At 39.3% G+C, this 26126-nt stretch overlaps 1 protein-coding gene across 9 annotated transcripts; it reads right to left on the bottom strand.

Moving 5' to 3' along the window:
* Positions 1-3986: 3986 nt before the first annotated feature.
* MIX23 (mitochondrial matrix import factor 23) lies at positions 3987-25304 on the bottom strand. 9 transcript variants are annotated; one of them, XR_010338548.1, is made up of 7 exons: positions 25245-25301; positions 18072-18176; positions 17062-17187; positions 12799-12945; positions 10299-10420; positions 7636-7695; positions 4223-4298 (listed from the first exon to the last, which is right to left on the bottom strand). XR_010338548.1 is itself a non-coding variant. In XM_064365757.1 (6 exons), exons 1-6 carry the CDS (start codon positions 25293-25295, stop codon positions 7692-7694), a joined length of 555 nt encoding a protein of 184 aa, XP_064221827.1. In that variant the 5' UTR covers positions 25296-25301; the 3' UTR covers positions 3987-7691. The 9 variants fall into 9 exon arrangements, 8 of the variants coding, with proteins under 8 accessions (XP_064221827.1, XP_064221828.1, XP_064221829.1 ...); XM_064365757.1 differs by having other exon boundaries at positions 3987-7695; XM_064365758.1 differs by lacking the exon at positions 10299-10420 and having other exon boundaries at positions 3987-4298.
* Between the last annotated feature and the right edge of the window lie 822 nt (positions 25305-26126).

Here is a 26126-nt window from a genome sequence, read left to right as displayed (position 1 = left end):
CAATGCTACCCTAAACAAAATCAGGATTCTATTGGTAAGGAAGAGAAACATGCATATAGGGTAGGAAGCCAGCAGTGTCTCATCCAGCTCAGGCAATGAGAAGCACAGTGCCAGCCCTCAGAAAGAGGTGGAGGAAAAGAGGTGAGCAAGGAATTTTAAGTGTGATAAAGATCATGATAGAGGTGTTGTGGATGTGCATGAAAGGGATACATAACTTGTATTTGAGAGGTCAGGAAAGCCTTGATGAAGGAAATGATAGCTGAGACCTGAAACATGGATAGGAGTTGGCCAGGTAAGAGAGAGGATGCACAGATGTTCAGAGTTGATACTGGGTCTTTTCTGAGAGCACAAAGAAGTTTAGGGGGGAACAGATGTACCGTAGCATGAAGTGAGGTTGGACATGAGCAGGAAACAGAGTGTGGACTTCCTAAGTCACTTTAAGGAATTTGTACCTGTCTTCAAGGCACTGAGAAGCCACTGGGTTTATGTATGTATGTATGTATGTATGTATTTATTTAGAGATGGAGTCTCACTCTGTCACCCAGGCCAGAGTGCAGGGGCGCAATCTTGGCTCACTGCAACTTTTGCCTCCTGGATTTAAGTGATTCTCCTGCCTCGGCCTCCCAAGGAGCTTGGATTACAGGAGTGTGCCACCACACCCAGCTAATTTTTGTATTGTTAGCAGAGTCAGAGTTTTACCATGTTGGCCTGGCTGGTCTTGAATTCCTGACCTCAAGTGATCTGCCTGCCTTGGCTTCCCAAACTGCTAGGATTACAGGCATGAGACACGGTGCCCAGCCCGCCACTGGGGACTTTTAAGCAGGAGAACTTTGGCTTGCTGGTTTTAAAACTGAAATGGGAAAATCATTCAATCACAGCAATTATCTTAAAGTGCCAGTGGATTACCTATCCCTTCTTAATGCACCAGGAGATCCATAAACACACCTCAGCCATGTCCTCTCCCCTTGGACAGGGGTGCCCCCAGCTGGCCATTGCATTCAGAAGCTGGAAGCCATGTTTGTCTAACCCTCTTATTAACATTTTGAATTTCCTTCCCAATATAATTCTGTGGGATAAAACCAGGCTTGTTCTGGAAATGCTACCTCAATCAAGAGCGATCACTTTCTATCTTCTTTATTCCTCAATGTTTATGCTCAATAATATTCTTTTTTAAGCGTCAATCAGGTTTATCCAGGGTATTCTACAAGGCTAAATACACACAGAAATCATGAGTAACCTAAGTAATCTCTAATATATTTGATTATATTATCTAGCCCTAGGTAGAATATTCATTTTTCTTGATTTAAAAAGGGCTCACACATTTGATTAATCTCCCACCTTACAAGATTACAAGTTTATCATTCCTGGACATTGGCACATTAGCAGAACTACTATAGCAGCACTGGGTACATATCATTACATTTTCCAAACTGATATCTTCAGTGTACAACCTTTAAAACAGGATCTTGCTCTGCCACCCAGGCTAGAAGGCAGTGGCACAATCATAGCTCACTAGAGCCTCAACCTCCTGGGCTCAAGAGATCTTCCCATCTCAGCCTCATGAGTAGCTGGGACTACAGACAAGCACCATTTTCAATTTTTTAAGAGACTGGGTCTCACTCTGTTGCCCAGGTTGGTCTCAAACTCCTGGGCTCTTGATCCTCTTGCCTCAGCTTTCCAAAGTACTGGGATTACAGACGTGAGCCACCACACCTATCCCGGAGCACAACTTAAAAAAGAATGACATATTAGGAAACTCCCTTTTTATTACTGCACTTATTTGGTACATTTCGATCTCAAAGCAAAGACAAGGATATTATATTTTCAGTCAGCTGAAAGCAGCCATTTACAACCCACTCTCCACCCTGTTCATGATTTTCTTCCCTATTTTTTCCATATAACTCTATCATAGTTTAGCATACCATGTAACTTACTACCGTCTGCCTTCACCAAATGTAAGCTCTTTGAAACCAGGTATTTTTGTTTTGCTCAGTGATGTAACAATAGTGGTTAATAGTGCCTAGGAAGGCATTCAAACATTTGTTAAAAGAATTTGCAAATGTGTCAAAGGTGTTTCTTTATATGGCTGTCTTCTGTTCTGCCAAGGAAGGGCCAAATTCATTTGTGAACTTTTTACACCTTCTATTTCTTCTCTGTGTGCGTGGGTTGCTGAATCCTACCTTTCAGGCAACAAACGCAAATCAACACATTGTTCTAAGGCAGTAATTACACACAGGACACTTTTCAGTAGGCAAATCAACTTTCAAAAGCAATGTCATCATCTTCCTTCATTAACTGAGGCTTTAAATGCCATTCATCACACTAAACCTATTCATTTATACTGTCACTCCATGCTGCCATAATTGCACATTTTTCATAACTGGAATGATTCAGGCACTCCACTAGCATAATTGGATTAGCTAGACAGTATTTTGGCAGACGTGAAATTCTGGAAAGACTGTTAATGAATCCTTTCCAAGGATCTGAATTCCCTCCTGAGCAGCAGCATCAGGGAGTTGTCTTTTTATTCTTGCATCCATCCTTTCAACTCATTCATCCACCCAAAAATTACTTACTCAACTTTATATAAGGCATTTTTTACTGTGGACCTCTAGGAAATTTTTGTTGAGGCTAGATTATAATCTCCACAAAAGTGTCTGACCCACAGTAAGTGCTCAAAAAAGTTTTGTTGAAGGAAGAGTGGGCACTTGTTGCCCACTATCTCTATTGCTCATTTCCAAATGCATAATCTGATAGGTGTCAATGTATACAGGCCTACCAGAGACCTAGCTGACTAATCTAACTGGGCCAGAGACAGGTGGCTTGTTTAAATCACTGTGGTAGGCAAAATCCTAAATTGGCTCCCCAAGATGTTCTTCTGACCATGAATATGGGACTTGGTGTTTGTGGTTACTATATAACCTGGCAAGAGATGTGGAGATGTAATTATGATCAGTTGATTTTGAGTTAAGCAAAAAGACGTGATAGGCCTAATCTAATAACACAAGCCCTTTAAAATTATTTTGTCTGGTTTGTAGCAGAAAGGGAATTCAGAGAGATTCCAAGTATGAGAACTGAATGCAACACTGCCACCTTCAAGATGGAAGGAGCCATGTGTCAAGAAATATGGGAAGCTTCCTGGAGCTGAGAGTGGCACCTGTCAGCCAGCAACAAAATGGGGACCTCAGGCCCACGATGTAAGGATCTGCCAACTCAATGAGGTTAGCAGATCTCTAAGACTCTTCCCCTATAGACTCCAGACCAAAGCCCAGCCTGGTGTTCAGCTTATTTCAGCTTTCGAACCTAAACAGAAAACAGTCCAGTCAAATCTGCCCATTTGGCCTACAGAACTGTAAGATACTGTTTGTGGTAACCTGTTAAGCAGTGATAAAAAATAACATAACCATTCCATACTAGAAAGTGTTTTTTTTGCAAGGTCCAAATCCTGCAATTACAGCAGGTTTCTTACTTGTTTGCTGTCATGCAAGCCGTTCTCTGCTTTTCCCTTTCCTGAATTTCTGCTTTCCTTTTCCATGACCATGGAAATACTGTCCAGGAAAGAATTCCACCAAAAATTAGTTTTTACATCTGAAAACAAGATCAGTTACGCTACTAAAAGAAAACTTCTTTGGACAGTGTCCAGCTTATAGTACTGCCCTTTTGTAATCAACTCACAAAGATAAATCAAGGGATAGACTCATCAATGACCAAAAAGGTCCATATCCATGCCAATAAATTTATAAAAATAAAAAAGTACAATAGATAAATCAAGGGATAAACTCATCAATGACCAAAAAGGTCCATATCCATGCCAATAAATTTGTAAAAATAAAAAAGTACAATACAGATCAGATATTGAAAGTGCATGCAAATTCTCTTATGAGAACTGTGTTACAACCTGACAGAATATTAAAAAGAATAAAAACTGAAAATTCAATAAATAAAAAGAGAACTGTCTCAACATAGAAAACAATCAAATAAATATGTACACTGAGTCAAAAAATTATTTTAATAGTTACAAAACTTTTTTTTTTTACAGAATCAGTATAAAATAGCAGTTGATTTCTCCATAATTATCAGAATTATTTATATTTGAGGTCTTGGCTAAGTGGGGCTGAAATCAACAAAAGGTCTTGGACTGTTGGCTCAGAAATCATCCTAGGAAGCCCGCCCTGTTGACACCTGTCATGCTTAGCTCTTATGAGATGACCCGGTCCTTTAAAAAAAAAAAAAAAAAGTATCTCTCTTTATTCATTCTTTGGAGGCTTGAAGTGAATTCGGCAGCGTTCATTAAACACCTAAAATATTCAAACAGAAACAAAAGTCACTGAGTTATCCTGTATAAATCAGGCATGGAACTAAATTCAACTTGGTATGCTTCAAAAGGCTATCACTTTTGTCCTAAGTCAACAGATTTAAGAAACAGAAGAATTTCCTCACCAATTCAAACTGACTTTATGAGGTGCCAAATGCACACAAGGCCTTGACATCCATTTACAAGACAATTCTAATATTTTAATAAAATTTAAATTACTTAGGGAAAAAAATCAAGAGCCAGCTAATTTTGTTACTAATAAACATTTCAATTTCATATTATGGACATTTTTTAAACAACTAGACAAAAATATCTAAAATAAGTTTAAATATTTAGAGAATGCTCAATAACTAAATGTCTACATGGAACTGTGTTAAGTAAGAATTTGGTACAGTTATTCAATAGAATACATGCAAGATTAAAAATAATTTATGTTCTGATTTAAAAGATGTCCAAGATATATTAAGGGGAAAAACCAAAGTGTGAATAGTACACTTTCACTTGTGTAACAAAGGTAGAAAAATATATACATACATAAAATTAGAAAAGGTGTGACTATCTGAAAGCATATACCATCCTTTCAGAGGGAAGGGAAATAAAGAGGTGGCTGAAGGAGAGGGATAGAAGGTAGAATTGTTACTGTATATTTATATTTTTAAAAATTTTTTAAATATTTTTAATATTAAAAAAATTTAAATCACAGGTCAAATATTTTAAGTGTCCAATTAAAAAAATTCTGAGGGCCGGGCAAGGTGGCTCACATTTGTAATTCCAGCACTTTGGGAGGCTGAGGCAGACAGATCACGAGGTCAGGAGTTCAAGACCACCCTGGCCAACCTGGTGAAACCCTGTCTCTACTAAAGATACAATAAATTAGCTGGATGTGGTGGCATGAGCCTGTAATCCACCTACTCAGGAGGCTGAGGCAGGAGAATCGCTTGAACCTGGGAGGCACAGGTTGCAGTGAGCAGAGATTGCGCCATTACACTCCAGCCTGGGAGACAGGGCAAGACTCCGTCTCAAAAAAAAAATTCTGAAATTGAAAAGAATTTCTTCTCAGAATTTACCCCTATACGTCATTAATGTAAAAAAAAAAAAAATCATTTTTCAGGTTAAAAAGAAAAAACTACCTATATTGGCTCTCATTGACTATTATAAAAATAAAATAAAAATCTAAACGCAGAGCTTGTGAGGTACTGTTATTATTCAATTTCTTTTTTTTCTGAGACAGAGTTTAGCTCTTGTCGCCCAGGCTGGAGCACAATGGCACAATCTCGGCTCACTGCAACTTCTGCCTCCCGGGTTCAAGCAATTCTCCTGTCTCAGTCTCCCGAGTAGCTGGGACTACAGGCCCCCGCCACCACGCCCAGCTAATTTTTTGTATTTTTAGTAGAGACAGGGTTTCACCCTGTTGGTCAGGCTGGTTTCAAACTCCTGACTTCAGGTGATCCACCCACCTCAGCCTCTCCTCCCAAAGTGCTGGGATTACAGGTGTGAGCCACTGTACCCAGCCTATTATTCAATTTCTTGAGTGGTAGATACTTGAATGTTCATTTTATTAATATTCATTAAATTCCACGTGTCACATAATCTTTGGCAAAAGCATCTCACAATTAAAAGAAAACATGTAGAAATTATATAGACTCTTTCTGGCCCTTTTGCCTTATAATTTATCTCACTCATTTCCAGCCCTGACATTTCCCTGAAATTCCCAATCAGACAAGAGGGAAGCTTCAGTTGAGTGGCCTTGACACACTGGTTGGGGTGATACATACAACTTGGCTGAGCCTCTCCAAATCCTTTTCCCAAGTGATTTTCTATCCACTTCTGCTGGGCCATTGCACCAGAGCACCATACCTACATTTTCTTCTTTTTAAAACAAGTAGGGACCTCATTTTCTGTGAAGTGGATAGACCATATTTTCTTTAAGACTAATATTAAATCCAAAATAGTTTACTCTTCCCACTACATTTTACATATATCATAAACTTCTGCACTTGGTTTTTCAAGCCAGACGTTTCATTGTACCCCTTCCCCATCCAATCCCAACAGTAAACATTATTTCTCCAGAGAATATAAATAGGAATATATTGCCAAATCTTCTCAAGTGACAGACATGTTCATCATGTTGGTGCTAAGGGCAGGAATAGGAAACCTTGGCAAAGAGGATAAGATAGAGAAATGTGATAAAGCAAAGAAAGTCAATTTGTATTTTGCAATTTATTCATGTCTCAGCAAGTTAGTACATTCTGGTTTTGGTTCAGTTAACCTCTCTTATAAACATACAGTTTAACAACTTTCCATTAGCTAATTCAAATGATAAAACAGAATTTTCAGTACATTTTCTCAGATTTAATACATTTTTGCCTTTTGTAAATCCTTTAGAGTTTAAGAGAGGGTAAATGGATATAGTTTTTCAGAAAATGAAAAGTCAGAGTTTTACGAATTTAACTATATGTAAGTTTCTAGGATCTGGTCCTCTAATCTAGTTCCTAACAATAACAATGCAATGATAATAAACAGCTTATAAGTCTATGAGCAATAAAAACCCTTATTATCAGATACCAGTAAAGCTACATATAATAACAAGTTTATGATTAGATAAGGTAGAAGACAAGCAATTGTATAGGGTATCTAATGATAAAAAAAAACTTACAGAAAGTAACTGAGCTCAAAAAGGCTAATTTTAACAAATAACCTCCTTGAAGACTCCGAGTAGTAACTCTAACTATCAAATATGCCTGTAATTAGTGTTAGGAGACGTAGAGAATGTCTCTAATATTGTTATGATGGCAGCTCATTCAATTCTACCATATGCTTATAAAGCTTTTTTTTTTCCCCCCCAAGATGGAGTCTCACTCTGTTGCCCAGGCTGGAGCACAGTGGCACAATCTCAGCTCACTGCAATCTCCTCAATTCTCCTGCCTCAACCTCCCGAGTAGCTGAGATTATAGGCACATGCCACCATGCCTAATTTTTGTATTTTTAGTACACACAGTGTTCCACCATGTTGGCCAGGCTGGTCTTGAACTCTTGACTTCAGGTGATCCACCCACCTCAGCCTCCCAAACTGCTGGGATTACAGGAATGAGCCACCAAGCCCAGCCCTGTAAAGCTAATTGTTATAAAATGGCTTTAACTAGATGCTAACTGCATCCTGCTCCCCCTCCCTCTTCCCACCCTCCCCCAAAAAGGTTATAACCCACAATTGTAAATATAAATGAATGATCTCTACTCTCCTTAGGGCCTCAAGGCATTCTTTACTCCCTCTCCCTTGGTTTCCCTCCTACTTCTTTCCAAACACCAATGTTATTTTATACCTTCCAGCTCCTGTCATTTACCACTTCTTCAACATTCAGTTCTGACTGCATCCATTTCAACTGCAAGAAAAAAAAATTGAAGTTATAAAATTTAAAGAGCTAAAACCATACTCATGTTTACCCAACAAAACCTGCTGCTGCTCTAGTATTTTTGTCTGTTAATGGAAGAGTTTGAAACCTTCTTTGACACAGCCAACTTTCCCCATATCTAATCAATTGTTAATCTCAAACTTTGCTGCATATTCTAATCACCTTGAGAGCTTTAAAAAAACTCCCAAGGCCTGTCAGTTCACAGAAGACATACAAAAGGCCAACAAACATAACAAAATGCCAATCTTACTTATATATAAAGAAATGCAAATTAAGCCATAATATGAAAAAAATGAGTAAGTCTGATAAAATCTAACATTAGTGAAGGTACAGGAAAAGATACATATATTCTTGGTAAGAGTAGAAATTGTTACAACTTCTATGGAGGGCAATTTGGCAAGACTCATAGGGAATGTACACTCTCATGTCCCTAAACCCAATGATTCCAGTTTTAGAGATTGATCATACAACTACAGACTTGCAAAGACAGCACAGAGGAAAATAAAAACAAGGAAGTGTAAACCTGATCTGAATAGAGAATTAAGGAAAAAAAAAACCTCAGGAAGGAAAACAGGGAGGAAAGAGAATATACATGTCCCAAGTGATCTAGAAAGGCATGCGTTTACTCATACCTTAACCATACAGTCAGAGGTCTCAGGCTAAAAATGCCAAGTCTTTTTAGCTTTCTTTATAACTGCCAACCTAATTATTCCAACAGAAAAGTAGCCAATTCCATTGCCAGGCCCTGATATCAGGACTCATGAAACTCCTAGTAATATTTTGTTAAAGGACTTGAAGGGAAAAAAGCTGGCTAGTTCTAGGCAGAAGACTTGAAAATATTCAGGAAAATGAGGAGAAAAAAGCATAAACTATAGGTTGATGCCGCCTAAGAGGTTAACACCAGGATGATTTCCTCAGGCCAAAGTCAAGAACCCAAACCAAATTTGTGAACAAAATGCCAGAGAGCTCAGTAAGCTCTGGGCAAGCACTAATCTGGCACCCAGGCCAAAGACCCTGCCCAATTAAGAGTGCAGTTCAGGCAGGAGGTTTGAGAAATGTGTGACAACACTGATAAGAATGGAACTTGGTACAGATCCAATGGCTCCTTGCAAACTCCCTTCCTAGATTCAGAACTGGTGTCAAAGTATAGGCCTGTACATATGGCTAGAACTGTGGAACAAGGAGGACTACAATTTCTGACAATTAGTTCGGTGCTGTGCAGTAGCAACAAGCCTGAAGAAGCCCATCAATGCAATCTCAGTTTCTCATTTTAATCAGCCATACAGATGAAAATCATTAAAGCTCCATTTCTCTAACAAAGCCTGGACTGACTGCCAAAGAAATAATTTCAGTTGAAGAACAGCATGAAAGTGACTAAGATAGTCTTCAAAACCACTCTCAAATATTTAAAGGGATACCATGTAGAAAAGCATTCAGACTTATCCTGGGTAGCTCCAGAGAGAAGATCAAGAAGCAGTACTTGGTCAAGTGCGGTGGCTCACACCTGTAATCCCAGCACTTTGAGGGGCTGAGGGAGGCAGATTACCTGAGGTCGGGAGTTCGAGACCAGCCTGACCAACATGGAGAAACCCCATCTCTACTAAAAATACAAAAAAATTAGCCAGGCACGGTGGCGAATGCCTGTAATCCCAGCTACTTGGGAGGCTGAAGCAGGAGAATCGCTTAAACCCAGGAGGTGGAAGTTGCAGTGAACCAAGATCACGCCATTGCACCCCAGCCTGGGCAACAAGAACGAAACTCAGTCTCAAAAAAAGGAAGCAGTACTTACATATCATGGGAGTAGAATTTCACAATATATATGAAAATCTTGGAACATTTAGAACTGTCCAAAAGAGAATACACTGACGCTGAGACAGGGAGTCTTCCCCTGTCACAGCACTCTGCCCTTAAGTAGCAGTGAAACAAAAGCTAGAAAACAGTGGCTGGTGATACGATAAAGAGGATTAATGCAACAAATATGGGGTCCCAGAGACTTCAAAAACAAAAAGAAATTGCTTCTTTGTACCAGCCAATATGCTAACTCTTACTTACATTATATAATTGAATCCTCCCCACCCCTCCCAGCAAAATAAGAAGTTATTAGGTATCAACTCCATTTTACAGACTCAAAATCCAACTTTTCAGAACAATTAATACACAAGGTTACAAAGCCACCGAGGTAGATGGGATTTATTTCCTTAGAGCTATCTGCCTTTGGATTATTTTTTAAAATTCTGCAACATTGCAGATATTATAGCCAACTGCTAATACAATTTTATTAGTGCTACCAACAGTCACCTTTGAGATAGTTGTCTTTGAGACTCTAGGTCTTCAACAGATAAACTTCCTCTAAAGGTCACTAATATGTGACAGCAGTTACAGAGGTCCAGCAAGGAAGGTGCTTTTTTTTTTGAGTTAAAGATTCAGGTAAAGTAGTGGGGATTTTTGACTGGCATCTCTGTCTAGAAATAAAATATGCTCACTAAAATATTTGACTATTAGTCATAACTTAAAGAAACTGACTGAATTCAGGGTCAGAAGAGATGGGTTAAAGTCCCAGTTCTACCACTTACTAGCTTGTGGCTTTGGGGATGTCAGTTAGTATCTCTGAGTCTTTTTCCTCAGATAGAAAATGAAGAGGTAGAGCTGTAACATCTCCAAGAGCTCTCTCTGATTCCAAAATCTTCATAGCAAACTTGAAAATTAAAAAAAAAAAAAAAAAATTCACGTTTCCTTATTGGCTTATGTACTACCCCATGGTTACCCTCAGCCCTATATGTTATCAAGCTATAAAGCAAACCTCATGCAACTCATTGATTGGTTTCTAAACCCTTCCTTGCAGTGGTCATCCTGGTGATTCCATCTGGGCCCTAAAGGCATAAGGGTGGATCTGAGGGCTGAGGAAATTGTATGATACATCACTCCCAAACACTCAGTGGTTTAGTTTTGAACTTTGCTCTCCATTAACAAGTCACTCTATTCTGTTTGACTTGATCTGCAAACAGTGACTTTTCAGTTTCTGATTTAACAGCCTCGCCCTGGAGTTTCCTTTGTCAACACCTTCAAGAGAGTTGAAATACAAACTCCAAAATTAACAGACTTTTACCAGTTTTATATAAAATATCTATATGCCTTTATGAACAGCAAGAGGAGGGTGAAATGAGCATCACTGCGTAAGGTCACTGTCCAAGGGATCCACCAGTGCCTGTTTCATGAGCAGGTATGGAATACAGACCTGACACAGTAGTCATGAACAAAGAGAGCAGCAAAGACAGTGGCTGAGTCCTAGATCCAGTGAGACATCCTGAACTGGTGGAATGATAGAGAAAGTGCAGCAGCCTGGCCACTCACCTTGTGTGCAGCCAGCTACAGGGAAAGGGGTTTCTTTTCTTTTCTACTAAAGATTTTCAAGAGATGACAAGGTTCCCTTTTCAAAGTTTGCTTACATCTACTAAACAAAGGGCAAACTTCATAACCGTTCAGTATGAAAAGCATGACTCAATCCCACAAGGATCTAAGTCACCTATTATGCCATCTTAAAATACAAACGTGAAGCCAGGTGCAGTGGCTCGCACCTACAATCCTAACACTTTGGGAGGCCAAGGAGGGCAGATCGCTTTCAGCTCAGGAGTTTGAGACCAGTCTGGGTGACATGGTGAGACCCCAGTCTCTACCAAAAATACAAAAAAAATTAGCTGGGCGTGGTGGTTTGCACCCATAGTCCCAGCTACTTCGGAGGCTGAGATGGGAGGATTGCTCGAGCCCCAGAAGTGGAGGTTGCAGTGAGCCGAGACTGCACAACTGCATTCCAGCCTAGGTGACAAAGTGAGACCCTGTCTCAAAAACAAACAAAAAACAAAAAACACCATGATTTTAATAATTGTACACTGGTCCTGTAAGAAAAGTCCCTGTTCTTAATAAAATAACTAATGAGTTTAAGGGTAAAGTGGTACAATGTGTACAACATACTCTTAAAACGGTTCGTGGAAAAAATATATTTATGCACACAGGTGTGCGGGGAGAGAGGGAGAAGGAGGAAGGCAGGGAAGAATAAAGAAGAGAGAGGGAGGGTGAAGAGAATGAACTGTAAAGCAGGTGGACAACATATAAACAACAAATGAATATAGGTAAAGGGCACATGGGAGTTCCTTGTACTATTCTTACAACTTTTCTGTAAGTTTGAAATTATACAAAATAAAAAGTTACCCCCAAGAGTCCCCTCAAAAGAAAGGCAGCAATAAATCCCAAATAATAAAATATGCTGTATTTTTCTATTGTTTCCTTGACACATCATATATAAGGGCTGTAAAGAAACAGTTCTGCTGCACTGACTGTAATCTGAAGTCTACAACCTATCCACATTATAGTTGACTTGGGAAAACAGGCTTCCTCTGACACATCCCTAGGTAGGCATTTGCTATTTTCTTAAAAGTAAAAACACTGCAGGGATGGGGGGAGGAAACGAGAAAAGGCCATGTCCAAGAAAAAGCCAAAGATCCCTAGCAACTTTTACACAGTAGGGAAATAAATTATAATGAGGTACAAGTGCACCTGGTTATATTTAAATCATACTATATTTTTATGGCTAACGAGGGTAATATTCTGAAGTTAAATAGTCTGTATTACATTTCAGCAGATTTCTACAGAATGAAACTGGAGGTAGTCTCAAAACATAAATATATTAGAGATGTTTTTTTCTCAAGTTAAGTCTCAAAAGGCAGATACTGTACAGATGTGATTTCCCCAGAATTTCTGATGTGGTAGTTCACCTGTAGTGATCCCTTGTCTTTAACAGTGGGAAAGAAACAAATAAAGAAATGAAAATGAATTATGACTATGTGCTTATTTTAGCCAAAACTGCTATGCTGCATTTTTTCAAGAAGTGCACATTAGTTTACCAATTAATATCTAAACGTAATAATATAAAGCCCACTAAAAATGAGGCACTAATCTGGTCATTTTTTTTTAAGTAATAGCCACATTACACACCAAAATTTTCATATTAAAAATTTTACTTTGAAGCCTACAGTTGGAAAAACTTTGCCTGAGAAATGTTAATTCTGTTCAACTTACCTTTGTCTGCTCTTTTCTAAGTTGCTTTAATAACGTTAAATCGTCCAAATTCTTTTCTCTCTCTTCTCGGAGGTTTTTTACTACTTCTGATGTCTGGGCTATACAATTTTTTATGACTCTGTCTCTACTGGCATGAGCTGCCATCAACTAAAAGAACAAAGGAATGAAATGAGAAACAAAAAGTGCATCAATTTATCACATTTTTGTGTTTTTTAAAAAAGTCCTTGAGACTACAGAAATTTAATACTTTCTAAAACAATTTCTGATGACTGAATCCATGAAAGAATTGTGTTGAATCAGCAACGTCATCTAAAAACATAAGCGGCAGCGTCTCTGAGGGTGGAGGTATGAGGTCTGGGCTGTCCTGCTCCTCAATATGCTGCCAGTGTTGCCCTCGGCTATCTTCCTGCATTCCCTGCGCTGGGCTTTTCACTTCTGTTTCCTCTACCCTACACCACTGACCTTCCCCGTGATTCTATCCATGTGTTCTTCTATCCTACATCCAACCACATGCACCTGGCCACTTACAGCTAATTCTTCCTCTCTTTCTTTGTCCTTTCATATGTTTTTCTGTCTCACATAGTCAACAAGTGAAAGAAATTATGAACTAAGTCACGTATAGAAGATTTCATTACAATAAAGAACAAAGAATGCTACATTTACCTACTCAAGACAGAGCCCTTTTCAAGATTATTAAGTATTGATAAGGAAAATTTATATATGAAGCACAGATTAGTGGTTGCATTAATTGTGTGTGCTGATTGAAATCAAGGATGTCTGACAGAACAACTCTTTGATAACCTCCATCTTAATGTAATAAATTAATAAAAACAGTTCTCATCTATTTCCCATCTTGATTCATAAAGTATCATGGTTATGTTTCAAACACACTTCCACAATCATATCCAAATTTTGATAATACCCCCAGATCTGCATTTGTAAAGCACTGTTTCAAGTACATAGACTTTATTGTTCAGTATAGATTTTTATGTTTACCATAGGAATAAAGAATGTAAAGCAAGAAAAATTTCATAGATTGAAGAGAACATGCTCTAATAAGATCTCACTGAAATTAAGTTCTACCTTGAGTATACTTTTGAGATTCGAAATTCCTAAAACCAGTGTTTCATAATAACGTTACTGATCATAACCTAGAAGTGTTATTTGAAAATGCAAATATCCCTCCTTCAGCTATAGAAGGAAGCTGGGTTAGGGATTAAAGTCAGCATGAATATAAGCAACCTGGACATTTCATAGAGTTCTACTTCTTGACTGACACAATACATAAGGGAACTCAGTGGTACTTATTGGCATGGGCACTCTGCTGTGGGCTCAACCCCTGGCACAAAGCTACTTGAAAAACTAAGCTTTGCCTGATATACATGTTGCTGAATCCTTCCAGGATATAGATACAGAGAAAAACCCAAACATATACACAGGATTTCCAAAGCAGAAGGGTTCCAAATTTAGTATGCAAGGTTATTCTGACTCAACAAGGAGATAAAAAAATAACTTGCAGGCCGGGCACAGTGCCTCACGCCTAATCCCAGCACTTTGGGAGGCCAAGGCAGGCAGATCACCTGAAGTCAGGAGTTTGAGACCAGCCTGGCCAACATGGTGAAACCCTGTGTCTACTAAAAATACAAAAAAATTACTCAGGTGTTGTGGTAGTCACCTGTAATCCCAGCTGCTCGGGAGACTGAGGCAAGAGAATCACTTGAACCCAGTAGCTGGGACAACAGGCACGTGCTGACACACCTGGTTAATTTTTTGTGTATTTTTTGGTAGAGATGGGGTTTTCGCCATGTTGGCCAGTCTGGTCTCAAACTCCTGACCTCAAGTGATCCGCCTGCCTCGGCCTCCCAATTTGCTGGGATTACAGGCATGAGCCAACGTGCCTGGCCATCTGCCTCAGTTTTAATATTTGTAAAATAGTATAACAATAGTACTTCATAGGGTTGTTGGAGTATTGAATTATAAAGTGCTTACAGTACTGTTTTGCGTACAAATGTTGCTGGCCAGTTGCAGTGGCTCATGCCTGTAATCCCAACACTTTGGGAGGCTGAGGGAAGATCACTTGAGTCCAGGAGTTCAAGACCAGCCTGGGTGACTTGCGAAACCATGTCTCCACAAAAAATACAAAAGTTAGCCGGGCGTAGTGGTGTGCACCTATGGTCCCAGTTACTCAGGAGGCTAAGGCAGGAGGATTGCTTGAGCCCAGGAGGCAGAGGTTGCAGTGAGCCATGATCACATCACTGCAGTCCAGCCTCAATGACAGAGTGAGACCCTGTCTCAAAAAATGTCTGCTGCTACTGCTATAATTTTTTTCTTTTTAACAGGCCTGATGAGAGTCACAAGTTGTCATTTTTTTTTTAAATTTTTATTTTTTTGAGATGGGGTCCCATTCCATCACCCAGCCTGGAGTGCAATGGCACGATCTCAGCTCACTGCAACCTCCGACTCCTGGGCTCAAGCAATCCTCCTGCCTTAGCCTCCTAAGTAACTGGGACTATAGGTGCACACCACTACGCCCGGCTAACTTTTGTATTTTTTGTGGAGACATGGTTTCGCAAGTCACCCAGGCTGGTCTTGAACTCCTGGACTCAAGTGATCTTCCCTCAGTCTCCCAAAGTGTTGGGATTACAGGCATGAGCCACTGCAACTGGCCAGCAACATTTGTACGCAAAACAGTACTGTAAGCACTTTATAATTCAATACTCCAACAACCCTATGAAGTACTATTGTTATACTATTTTACAATATTAAAACTGAGGCAGATGGCCAGGCACGTTGGCTCATGCCTGTAATCCCAGCAAATTGGGAGGCCGAGGCAGGCGGATCACTTGAGGTCAGGAGTTTGAGACCAGACTGGCCAACATGGCGAAAACCCCATCTCTACCAAAAAATACACAAAAAATTAACCAGGTGTGTCAGCACGTGCCTGTTGTCCCAGCTACTAGGGAGACTGAGATGGGAGAATCATTTGAACCTGTGGGGGTAGAAGATACAGTGAGCCAAGATCCTGCCACTGTACTCCAGCCTGGGTGACAAAGTGAGACACAATCTCAAAAAAACAAAACAAAACAAAACTGAGGCAGAGGTTATATAACATATTTAAGGTCACCCAGCTAGGAGGTAGCAGATGTGAGATTAATCTAGATTTAAAATCTATATTGTTAATCACTACACTATAAACATCTAGGTTAATAGGAAGATTGAAATGGAAACAACTTTATAGATTACGGAGATTATATGAGTAGTGAGGTGAGGGTGGGGTATCACCAAAGTGACCATAAGTTCTAGTTCTTCAGACAGAGGTACCCAAAGAAAGTGAACTATCAAAAAGCCTTATAGCAAATTAGGACTGGTCCCATGCTACCTACTTGCAATACTGAATTCCACTCATTAAAGTCCACAACCTTACGATTTTCTCAAGCCACAAGACTTACCTGCTCATTTAAAGTAACATACTTTAACACAGAACAAAAATATCAGTAGTTAGTGCCTCTGAATTTAACTGTCATGGATAAGCTTGTCTAAAATTGATCTGAGAAAGGCAGTTTAGGTTTTAAGTATGCCTTCTTTATGACTATGAATCCAAACGGTAACCTTGTGGTAGAGCTTAAAACTTTCACTTCCAAATTAATGAAAGAATACAAGTAAATAAACTACAAAAAATATTTTGCTGCAGCATTATTTCCTTCTGCTTTTGGAAATAAAAAAGAAAAACGGAGGCAATGAAAAAATATACTTGAGAAACCAAAGCCTCAGGAAAGGACAATTGATCCATGGCTTTCCTTCTCTCCCAGTTGCCAAATGCTTCTATTCCTCTTTCTGAGGAGTGAGAAAAAGATTTAAAGGTGTGAAGGGTTATAATTCTTCCTTATACCAGCTGTCTGGCTTTTTAGAACTAATGTACTCACAGTCCTTGCTCTTGCTACTGTTTTGCTTTACTGTTTCACTCTCCCCCTTTCATTCCTTTGTGCATAAGTTCTCCTTAAGTTAAAGGCTGCAAAACAACTACTCCCATTCTTTACAACCATTTCTTCACAGATTTGGTAAGATTTCACAAGTGTAAGATCCCATATTTTCTTTAGTGTGTAGAAAATACATAAAAATTATATACACCATCAGGTGTAAGCAAAGAAACATGAAGATGTCATTCCTTTAGTCACAGCTGAGTTGCAAGATAACTGATTTTTTATTTAGCCTGCAAAGAAAGGCATAAAAGAAGGAAAAGAGAGACTCAAAAAATACACTTACAGACTCATAAAGTTGTTTACAGGTTTGGCTGGCATCAATTTTCCCTGCAAAGGAAGCTGTTGGAACCGTAGTGTTTAATTCATGTACTATTCTGTCATCAATTGTCCTCATCACCTTGAGTAATTCCTATAAGTATTTAAAATAAAAAAAAAAATCTGAATGGAAAGTTAGTGATAAAAAATAAGTATTTAAGTAAAAAGTAAAGCTCTTGGATATTTTACAACCCTGTAAGTCAAGAGTGAGGAAACCAAGCCAAATATAGTGCAACCATAAGAAAATGTTTATCACAAGGTTAATAGGTAGGTTAAGTAATAGTAATCCTAACGGTGGGCACCAACTCTGCTTCCTTGGCTCAAATGTGATTGTCTTAAGGGTTAAGACTATTTTACTCATGTTGAAATCCCATTTGCTGGCATGGTGTTTAGCAAACAGTGTATGCTCCTTTCATCTCCAGCATACAGCCAATAAAGTATACTAGTGAACTTTAGTTTCTACTTTTTCTTAGCTCATATCTTCCAAGGATCCCCTTCCCTCAGAAAGCCTCCAACTCTCAAAAAAACAACCAACAGAAAAATAATACCAAAAGGGCAGGGAACTTAAGAAGACTGGTGGTAACTACCTAGACAGTATAGCCCCTCCTCCCATGTGATCAGTGTACTTCACTTGTTACTAGAGAAAGGCTGGACATCAGCTACATTCCGTCTTCAGTTAAACTCTGGGAGAAATTTCTGGCAGCATACCTTTCTCTTTCTCTTCTGTTTCTCAAATTTACAAAATATCCAAATAAGAACAACAACAAAAAACCACAGCCACTTAAAAATCATCAAGAAAACAGCTGGATGCAGTGGCTCACATCTGTAATCCCAACACTTTAGGAGGCTGAGGCAGGAGTATCGCTTGAACCCAGAAATTTGAGACCAACCTGAATGACATAGTGAGACCCTGTCTCTACAAAAAAATTTTTTTTAAATTAGCCGGGCATGGCGACTCACACCTATAATCCTAGCTACCTGGGAGGCTGGGGCAGGAAGATCATTGAGCCCAGGAGTTCGTGGCTGCAGTGAGCTATGATCACACCACTGTACTTCTGCCTGGGTGATAATAAGACCCTGTCTCTTAAAAAAAAAAAAAAAGAAAAATGAACGAAACTAGAACAGAATTACATAATACTAGGAATATACTTATTATTGAAAACATCCAAGTTAACATTCAATATTGATATGTATTAAAAGCAACATTTGATTCTCCCTCAATACACTATCCTACTTACCTTTGCCAAACTTAAATCCATGACTGAATCCAACTCCTTTCTTTCCTTGTCCATTTGTTAAAATAAAAATTCTTATTATGATTAAATTATTACTTTCATTTTAGAAAAGTTAGTAAAATCTTTAAATAAAAATCATCCGTAGTTAACCATTATCAACATTTTAATATGTCCCCTTGGTCTTTTTTCTACACATACCTATGAATGTTTTTATAAAACTGAGGTACTATGTAACATTTTAAAATCTGGCTTTATGACATCATATTATAGAAAAGAATGAAATCGTTCAGGCGCGGTGGTTCATGCCTGTAAACCTAGCACTTTGGGAGGCCAGGGTGGGTGGATCACCTGAGGTCAGGAGTTTGAGACCAGCATGGACAACATGGTGAAACCCCATCTCTACTAAAAATACAAAAAATTAGCTGGGCATGATGGCAGGCGCCTGTAATCCCAGCTACTCAGGAGGCTGAGGCAGAAGAATAGCTCAAACCTGGAAGGCAGAGGTTGCACTGAGCTGAGACTGCACCATTGCATTCCAGCCTGGGCAACAAGAGCAAAACTCTACCTCAAAAAAAAAGAAAGAAAGAAAGAAAAAAGAATAAAATCATGTCCTTTGCAGCAACATCGATGGAGTTGGAGACCATTAAGTGAAATAACTCAAAACAGGAAGAAATCAAATACCAAATGTTCTTGCTTATAAGTGGTAACTAAACAATGGGCATATATAGACATAAACATGGAAAGAATAGACACTGAGGACTCCAAAGGGCAGGGGGAAGAAGGAAGGTGAGGGTTGAAAAATTACCTGCTGGGTACAATGGTCACAATTTGTGTGATGGGCAAATTAGAAGGCTGTATCTCAACATTACACAAAATACGCATGTAAGAAACCTGGGTATGTACCCTCAAATCTAAAATTTTGAAAATTAAAAAAAAGAACGTTCTGTTTTGGACTTGTTACATCTGAGATGCCTATTAGATATCTGAGTAGAAGAGTGGAAAAGAAAGTTGAATATAAGTCTGACACTGATCAGGGGTGGAGTTATATTAATAAACTGATGTTCTTTAAAGCCATGAAACTAGAAGAGATTACTGAAGGAGACTGCAGAAAGCTAAAGGGGCCAATGATTAAGGAATTCTAGCAACTAAAAGTAGAGGAAAAATTCTGTGATGTTACTCAAGTCAGAAGAAAGGTTTAAAGGAGGGAATGGTCATTTGTGTTGAATGTTACTAACTCAAGAATTACATGGGGCTGGGTACAGAAACTCACATCTGTAATCCCAGCCCCTTGGGAGGCTGAGGCAGGAGGACTGCTTATGGCTAGGAGTTCAAGACCAGCCTGGGTGACACAGCAAGACTCTGTCCCTATAAGAGTAAAAAATTTAGCCAGGCATGGTGGCACATGCCTGCAGTCCTAGCTACTTGGGAAGCTGAGGCAGAAGGATCACTTGAGCCCAGGAGTTCAAGGTGAGAGTGAGCTATCGTTGTGCCACTGTCCTCCAGCGTCGGTGACTATGTCTCAAAAAAAAAATTAAATGAATAAATAAATGATTATATGAACAGAAATTAAACTTTTAAACTTAGCAGGATGGAAATCATGGGTGACCTTAAAGAGCCATTTAACTAGAGTGTTTAATGGACTGAAAAGCTAGTGTGGCTTCAGTACCCAGGGAAAGATAAAACATGGTATAACATGAGGTCCATTATTAGAGGTCATACATACGATAGGATTTTAGTCTTCCCTGAGACCCATAGGGAACCAAAGATGTGTTTTCTGCTATGATTAAGGTTACATGATCAGATCTGTGTTCTAAAATGATTACTTAGGTTAAAGTGTGGAAAATGGACTGGAAAGGAACTAGAGTAGATGTCAAAAGATCAGTTAGATGACTGATGCAGCAATCCAGGTGAAAGATTATGCTGTTTGACATTTCCTGGGATTTTTATTGACTATGAACTTTAACCAGTTTTGAGTTTAAACAATGGCTATACCTTAATCACTTTAGCCCGATTCCTCTCCAATAAAACAATCTGGACATACTATTAAGTTCCTTACATAGCAATGGGAATTTATCCACATTAACTAGGTAATGAGTCCATCAATTATATTGTCTTACCAATGGAACCTACAAATGTGGATCAAATAGTCATATATTGCTTAATGATACGGATACATTCTGAAAAATGTGTCATTGGGTGACTCTTATGTGAACATCATAGAGTGTACTTACACAAACCTAGATGACATAGCCTACTATACACTTAGGCTATCTAGTATAGACGATTGCTCTCAGGCTACAAACCTATACAGCAGGTTAGTGCACTGAATACTGTGGGCAACTGTAACACAGTGGTACCTGTGTATCTAAATATATCTACACATAGAAAAGGTACAGTAAAAATATGTTATAATCTTATGGGACCACCATTGTATACGCAGTCAGTCACTGAGTGAAACGTCATTATGTGGAGTATGACTATATATCAATTTTTCTGTGTGTACTAGAGTATTATCAATATATGATCTACAACTTGGCTTTCAACATGGCAGATACCAGCCACATGAGATTATTTAAATTAAAATTAAATGCAATAAAAATTCAGTTCCTTAATTGCACTAGTCACATTTCAAGTATTCAAGAGCCACCTGTTGCTAGTAGCTACCATATGGAGATAACATAAATACAGAACATTTCCACCATCACAGAAAGTCCTATTGGACAGTGCTGTATTCTAGAAAATATAATGACAATCCCTAAACTGATAATGTACTTGTACAGGGATTGCTGAAAACTATGTGCTATTCTTAAATGTCACAGATGAGAAGAGATATCAGAAAAGCTAAAGAGAAGGAAAAAAGGGAGGTGAAATGATTGGGGAAAGAAACATCGTAGCAAAAAAAATATGGGTGTTGAAGTAGTAGATGCACGCCATTTATTCAATCATTTGAGCTATGAAAAGGAGATTAGAATTTTATTTATAGGACCTGCTGAGAACAGCGAATGTTCTGCCCATCATAGTGGACCCTCAGTGTTTTTGTGGTATAATGAGACAAGAAGGGATTTACTTCAAAATTGAAAAGGGAGAAGGAAAAGAACTGTAAACCATCTCACTAGGCTCACATTTCTTCACAGGGGAAAGAGTGCCAAAGCTCTTAAGGCAACTCTAGGAGGTTCTAGGCAAAAGGTCAGGCTGCCCTCACAGATTGAGAGCAAATGAAGGGGAATGCAGGCACAAAAATGCTGCCATTGAATTATGTGGATCATTCATAAGGAATTACTGCTACTACGTGATAGCATGTATGCCTCAACGGCATACACTCCTGTCCACACAAATTCACCAAGAAAATACACAGAAGACACCCCTGAACAGAATAGACATCATACACAATAAACCACAATACATGTCCACAGAAATAACACAGAAATACAGACAGTTCAATGGTTCCCTGAAGGCTTTATCTTGTGTAGGACCCTCATGAGCTTCTAAACATTAAATCATAGCCAAAGATAACTTTATAAATTCTGTAGTACCCCCAGCTTCAACTTTCATCCTCCTCAAAACAAGAAGAGACTTGATATATCATGAATCTCATTGTAGGCTGACTCTGAAATTATTTAGGCATTTTTTCTTGGAATGTATTTTAAGTCTTCTCTCTAATTTGTGGAGTAAAAAATCTCATCCTCTTGGAAGGCAATATAGGTTTTGAAGGAGTGTCTATATTTAGTAGTGGGAAGGAATAGAGAAAACTTTCTATTATCCCTACAATTACACTACAGTCTATTCTAAGATTCATCCTCAGGTAAAGTTGTTTTATTATTCTATACATTTTTTAGGGTACATGGTGTGAGGAGTAGGAAAAGGGCTACTATATAACTAAAATACAATGTACTCCAAAGAATGATATGGAACTCTCTTAACCTTTGCTCTCCTCTCCCTCTGCCTCATGGTACCCAGAAGTACCGTCACTGGTACTTGACGTCAAGGTCCCTTTTGCATGATGCTCTTTTCAGACAGACCTGGTTCCTCAAACTCTATTTTTACAACAAAGCTCCCATTGTGTTTCCCCCAAGCCAGAAACACAAACTTTTGTACAACTGCCAGAGTCCTCTAACACCTAGCATCCCCAAGGACAGGAATAGAAAGCAGCCCGTAAGTATAAAAGGAACCATCACTGATGCTAGAAAATGACCTATTTAGTCTATACCTAATTACAACGTGATTCAAAATCAATTGTGTATCAGTGTACATTCCTAACAGAAATACTAATACTTAAAAATGCATGCTGAAGTGCTGGGGGTGGGTAGGAAGAAAGAAACATGTATGAGGACAATGGTAAGAGATATGATAAGAGGTAATTTGGGATTGGATTAGAAGGTCTTACATGCCAGGTTCAGAAGTTTAGATCTAGTCATATGAACCTAAAACTTAAAAGCATAGCTTAGATTATAAAATTCAGAATATAATAGCATACACCACAGTATTATGGAGATTAGATTGAAGGGGGAATATAGTAGAGAAAAAAGTGCTGGAAGACAGGAAGGCCTGCTGCAAAGCTAGTTCCAAAAATGATAGGAGCCTGAACAAAGACACTGGCAGTAGTAATGAATCTTCCTAAAGCACCTCTTTGATCACCTCACCCCTTAGTCCAAAAAGGACTCACTAACACACGACACACAAGGCCTTCCACAAATCTGGTTGCAATCTTGTGTAATCCCAATGTGCCCCTATGTAAATAACATACTGATTATTTACTATTACAAAACTAGCAATACTGATTTTCTATTTCCCTTAAATACATAAAACTTTTTGTCTATTATCCTATTGCCTCTGCCTAGAATACCCCTAGTACCTGCCTATCAAAGGCCCAACTCAACTATATCTCTTGATTTGTTTCTCTCTAAACTTAGCATTTTATTCATTTTTAAAAATATTTTCCACATTTTATAATCCTACTTAATTACATTCCTTGTTTTATACTCTATCCACTGGGTTTCCCCAAGTGCCAGGTGGCTAGCAGGTATCTGTTATGGGTTGAATTGTGTGTCCCGAAAATTCATGAATCCCTAATTCCCAATATGACTATATCTGGAGATAGGGCTCTGAAATATGTAATTAAGGTTAAATGGAGGTCATAAGGGTGGGCCCTAATCCAATAGGACTGATGTCCCAGTGAGAACAGGAAGAGATAGGCCCGGGCCACGGTTCATGCCTGTAATCCCAGCATTTTGGGAGGCTGAGGCAGGCGGATCACCGGAGGTCTGGAGTGTGAAACCAGCCTGGTCAACATGGTGAAACCCCATCTCTACTAACAGTACAAAAATTAACCAGGCATGGTGGTGAGCACCTGTAATCCCAGCTACTTGGGAGGCTGAGGCAGGAGAATCGCTTGACCTCATTTGCAGTGAGCCAAGATCACGCCACTGCACTCCAGCCTTGGGGATAGAGCAAGATTGATTGGGGAAAAAAAAAAAAAAAAAAGCGGGGGGGGAAGAGATACCAGAGATCCCTCTCCCTCTATGTGTAGGCACAAAGAAGAGATAGTGACACAGAGAAGACATGGTGAGAAAACAGCCATTTACAAGCCAGGAAGAGAGGCCTTACCACAACTAATTCTGATGGCACTTTTTTTCCCCCTTAATTCAAACTGCATAGCCTAGAAACTGATGACAGCTGATCTTGGACTTCAAGTCTCCAGAACTGTGAAAAAAATACATCTCTATTGTTTAAGCCACCCAGTCTGTGGTATTTTGTTATGGCAGCCCGAGCAGACTAATACAGTATTCAATAAATTCTTGTTGAATGCACGCTAAAATTGGATTCTAGACACTCAATTTTAAATACTCTTTTCTGGATTTTATTTCAAATTGGAAATAGGATATTTTCCAGAAGTACTAAATCTAATTTTTATAACGATAAAATAAAAATTGCAAAAATTTTAAACACTTTAGGCTGGGTGAGGTGGCTCACGCCTGTAATTCCAACACTTTGGGAGGATGAGGCAGGAGGATTATTTGGTGAGACCCTGTCTCTACAAAATTTCTTTTAAAAAATTACTTGGGCGTGATTACAGGTGCTGGTAGTCCTACCTACAGGGAGGCTGAGGCAGTATTCAAGAATACCACTACCTTCATACCGTTCAGAGTACAAATCTTAATACAGACAGGTTAATGACACAATTTTTCAGTATCTTTGGTTAGTTAATAATGCAATACATATTTCAGATCATGATTTTTGAATTCAACTTTGTAACTAAACAGAAGCACATTTATGACTGAATTGCAACAGATAACTTTAATGGCAACTTGGTCAAAACCCAGATCCCTATTCTTGAATTCACGGGTTAATAATTAGCCCTAGATCTCTGGTGTTTGGACACAGAAAAGCAGAACCTTTATTTTAAATATTACATCTTCTCTAATGGGCAATAGCACCAGAGCAGGTACTAGAATCCTCCCTCCAAGCTTCCAAACATTGTCCCACAAAAATAGTAAATCGTACCAAATGTTTGTTTTATCAACTAGCTCTCTTTCACCCTTTTTTCTCCCATAAAAACTCAACTTGGAAAAGTAGGAGAGGAATGGCAGAAGCTGAAAACTGAGTTCAGGGAATTGCTACAAGATTGTTACTATCCTTATCCATGGATCCCGAGCTTTACCACCGCGGATTACTCAGAGTTTCGCAGTTAAGGCCTGCGAGCCGCGGGAAGAACTATGACCCTCTCCTTCCTCCTCCTACGGATCAGCCTTGCTCCCTAAGGCCAAACCCGCGCCCCCCATGACCTCCAATGGCTCGAGAAAAGAGGTTTGAATTGCCCGCTTTTTCCAAAACTGGTTCATACTCCCTCGCAGAGCAGGGAATAGGATCTGGGGACAAAAGGAGTGACATGCCTGCCACATGAGGAAAACCCCATCACCTGGAACTCGGCGAACTCCTCACAGTTCACACCGCCACTGGGCGCCGCCATATTGGACAAACACGAGGACCCCGCTGCAGGCCAATCACCGCGGAGCCAAGGTGACCGCGGAGCTGCCTGACCAAAAAAATATATATAGTACCAGGGGAATCCTCAGCAAAGCTGAGTGCAAGGCTTGACTTCAACGTGGTCCGCATTGAACTCTAGACTTGTCACCCTGCTGTCCTAACCCCTTTAACATGTCCTCTTGGAACTGGGCCAGATGCATGGATCAAAGATTGTCAGAACTTGAAGGGACTGTTTACTCCAATTCCATCTTTTTACAAAAAGGAAACAACTTCCTGGTCGTTCCCCTACGAAGGGGTCGTTGAAAGAAATCTAGGGAAGTAAGGCTTTTCTAATCCCTTTCAGAGGGGTCTTTGTTAAGAATTTGAGACCACTAAGAAACGTCAAGAAAAAAACGGCATTTCTGGCAGAGTAAGGTGTTTAGGATGGAGATGATCAAATGTTTTTAGAAAATAGGTAAATAGAAAACAAATAGAAAATAAACACGTTAATTTCTTAAATTAGCCTGAGGGATGCTCAAAAGCCAACGAGAGATAAGGCCACTGAGCACTGAATCCAATTATGTGTTTACTGATAAAAGCATATGTTCATTGAAAACACTGGAAGAACGGCATACTGGAATACTGGTATTCTGGGAGTTCACTGCTCAGGAAAGTTGCACATTTCCCTTCTATTTCACACAGCTACTTCCGTGGATGCATATCCGCTAAAGCAAGAGCCCACGGCACCATACTCCACAGAACCATTCACGAGACTGACTCAGAACGCGGCGCCAGGGACACTAGGATGGCGTCGCCAGTTTCCGGCGCTTCGCGC

The sequence above is a fragment of the Aotus nancymaae genome, unplaced genomic scaffold, assembly GCF_030222135.1.
Source record: "Aotus nancymaae isolate 86718 unplaced genomic scaffold, 86718_ANA_hifiasm-v0.15.2.pri h1tg000062l, whole genome shotgun sequence".
NCBI lineage: Eukaryota > Metazoa > Chordata > Mammalia > Primates > Aotidae > Aotus > Aotus nancymaae.
The sequence above is the reverse complement of the archived record's forward strand: the minus strand, read 5'-3'. Positions and strand labels throughout refer to the sequence as shown.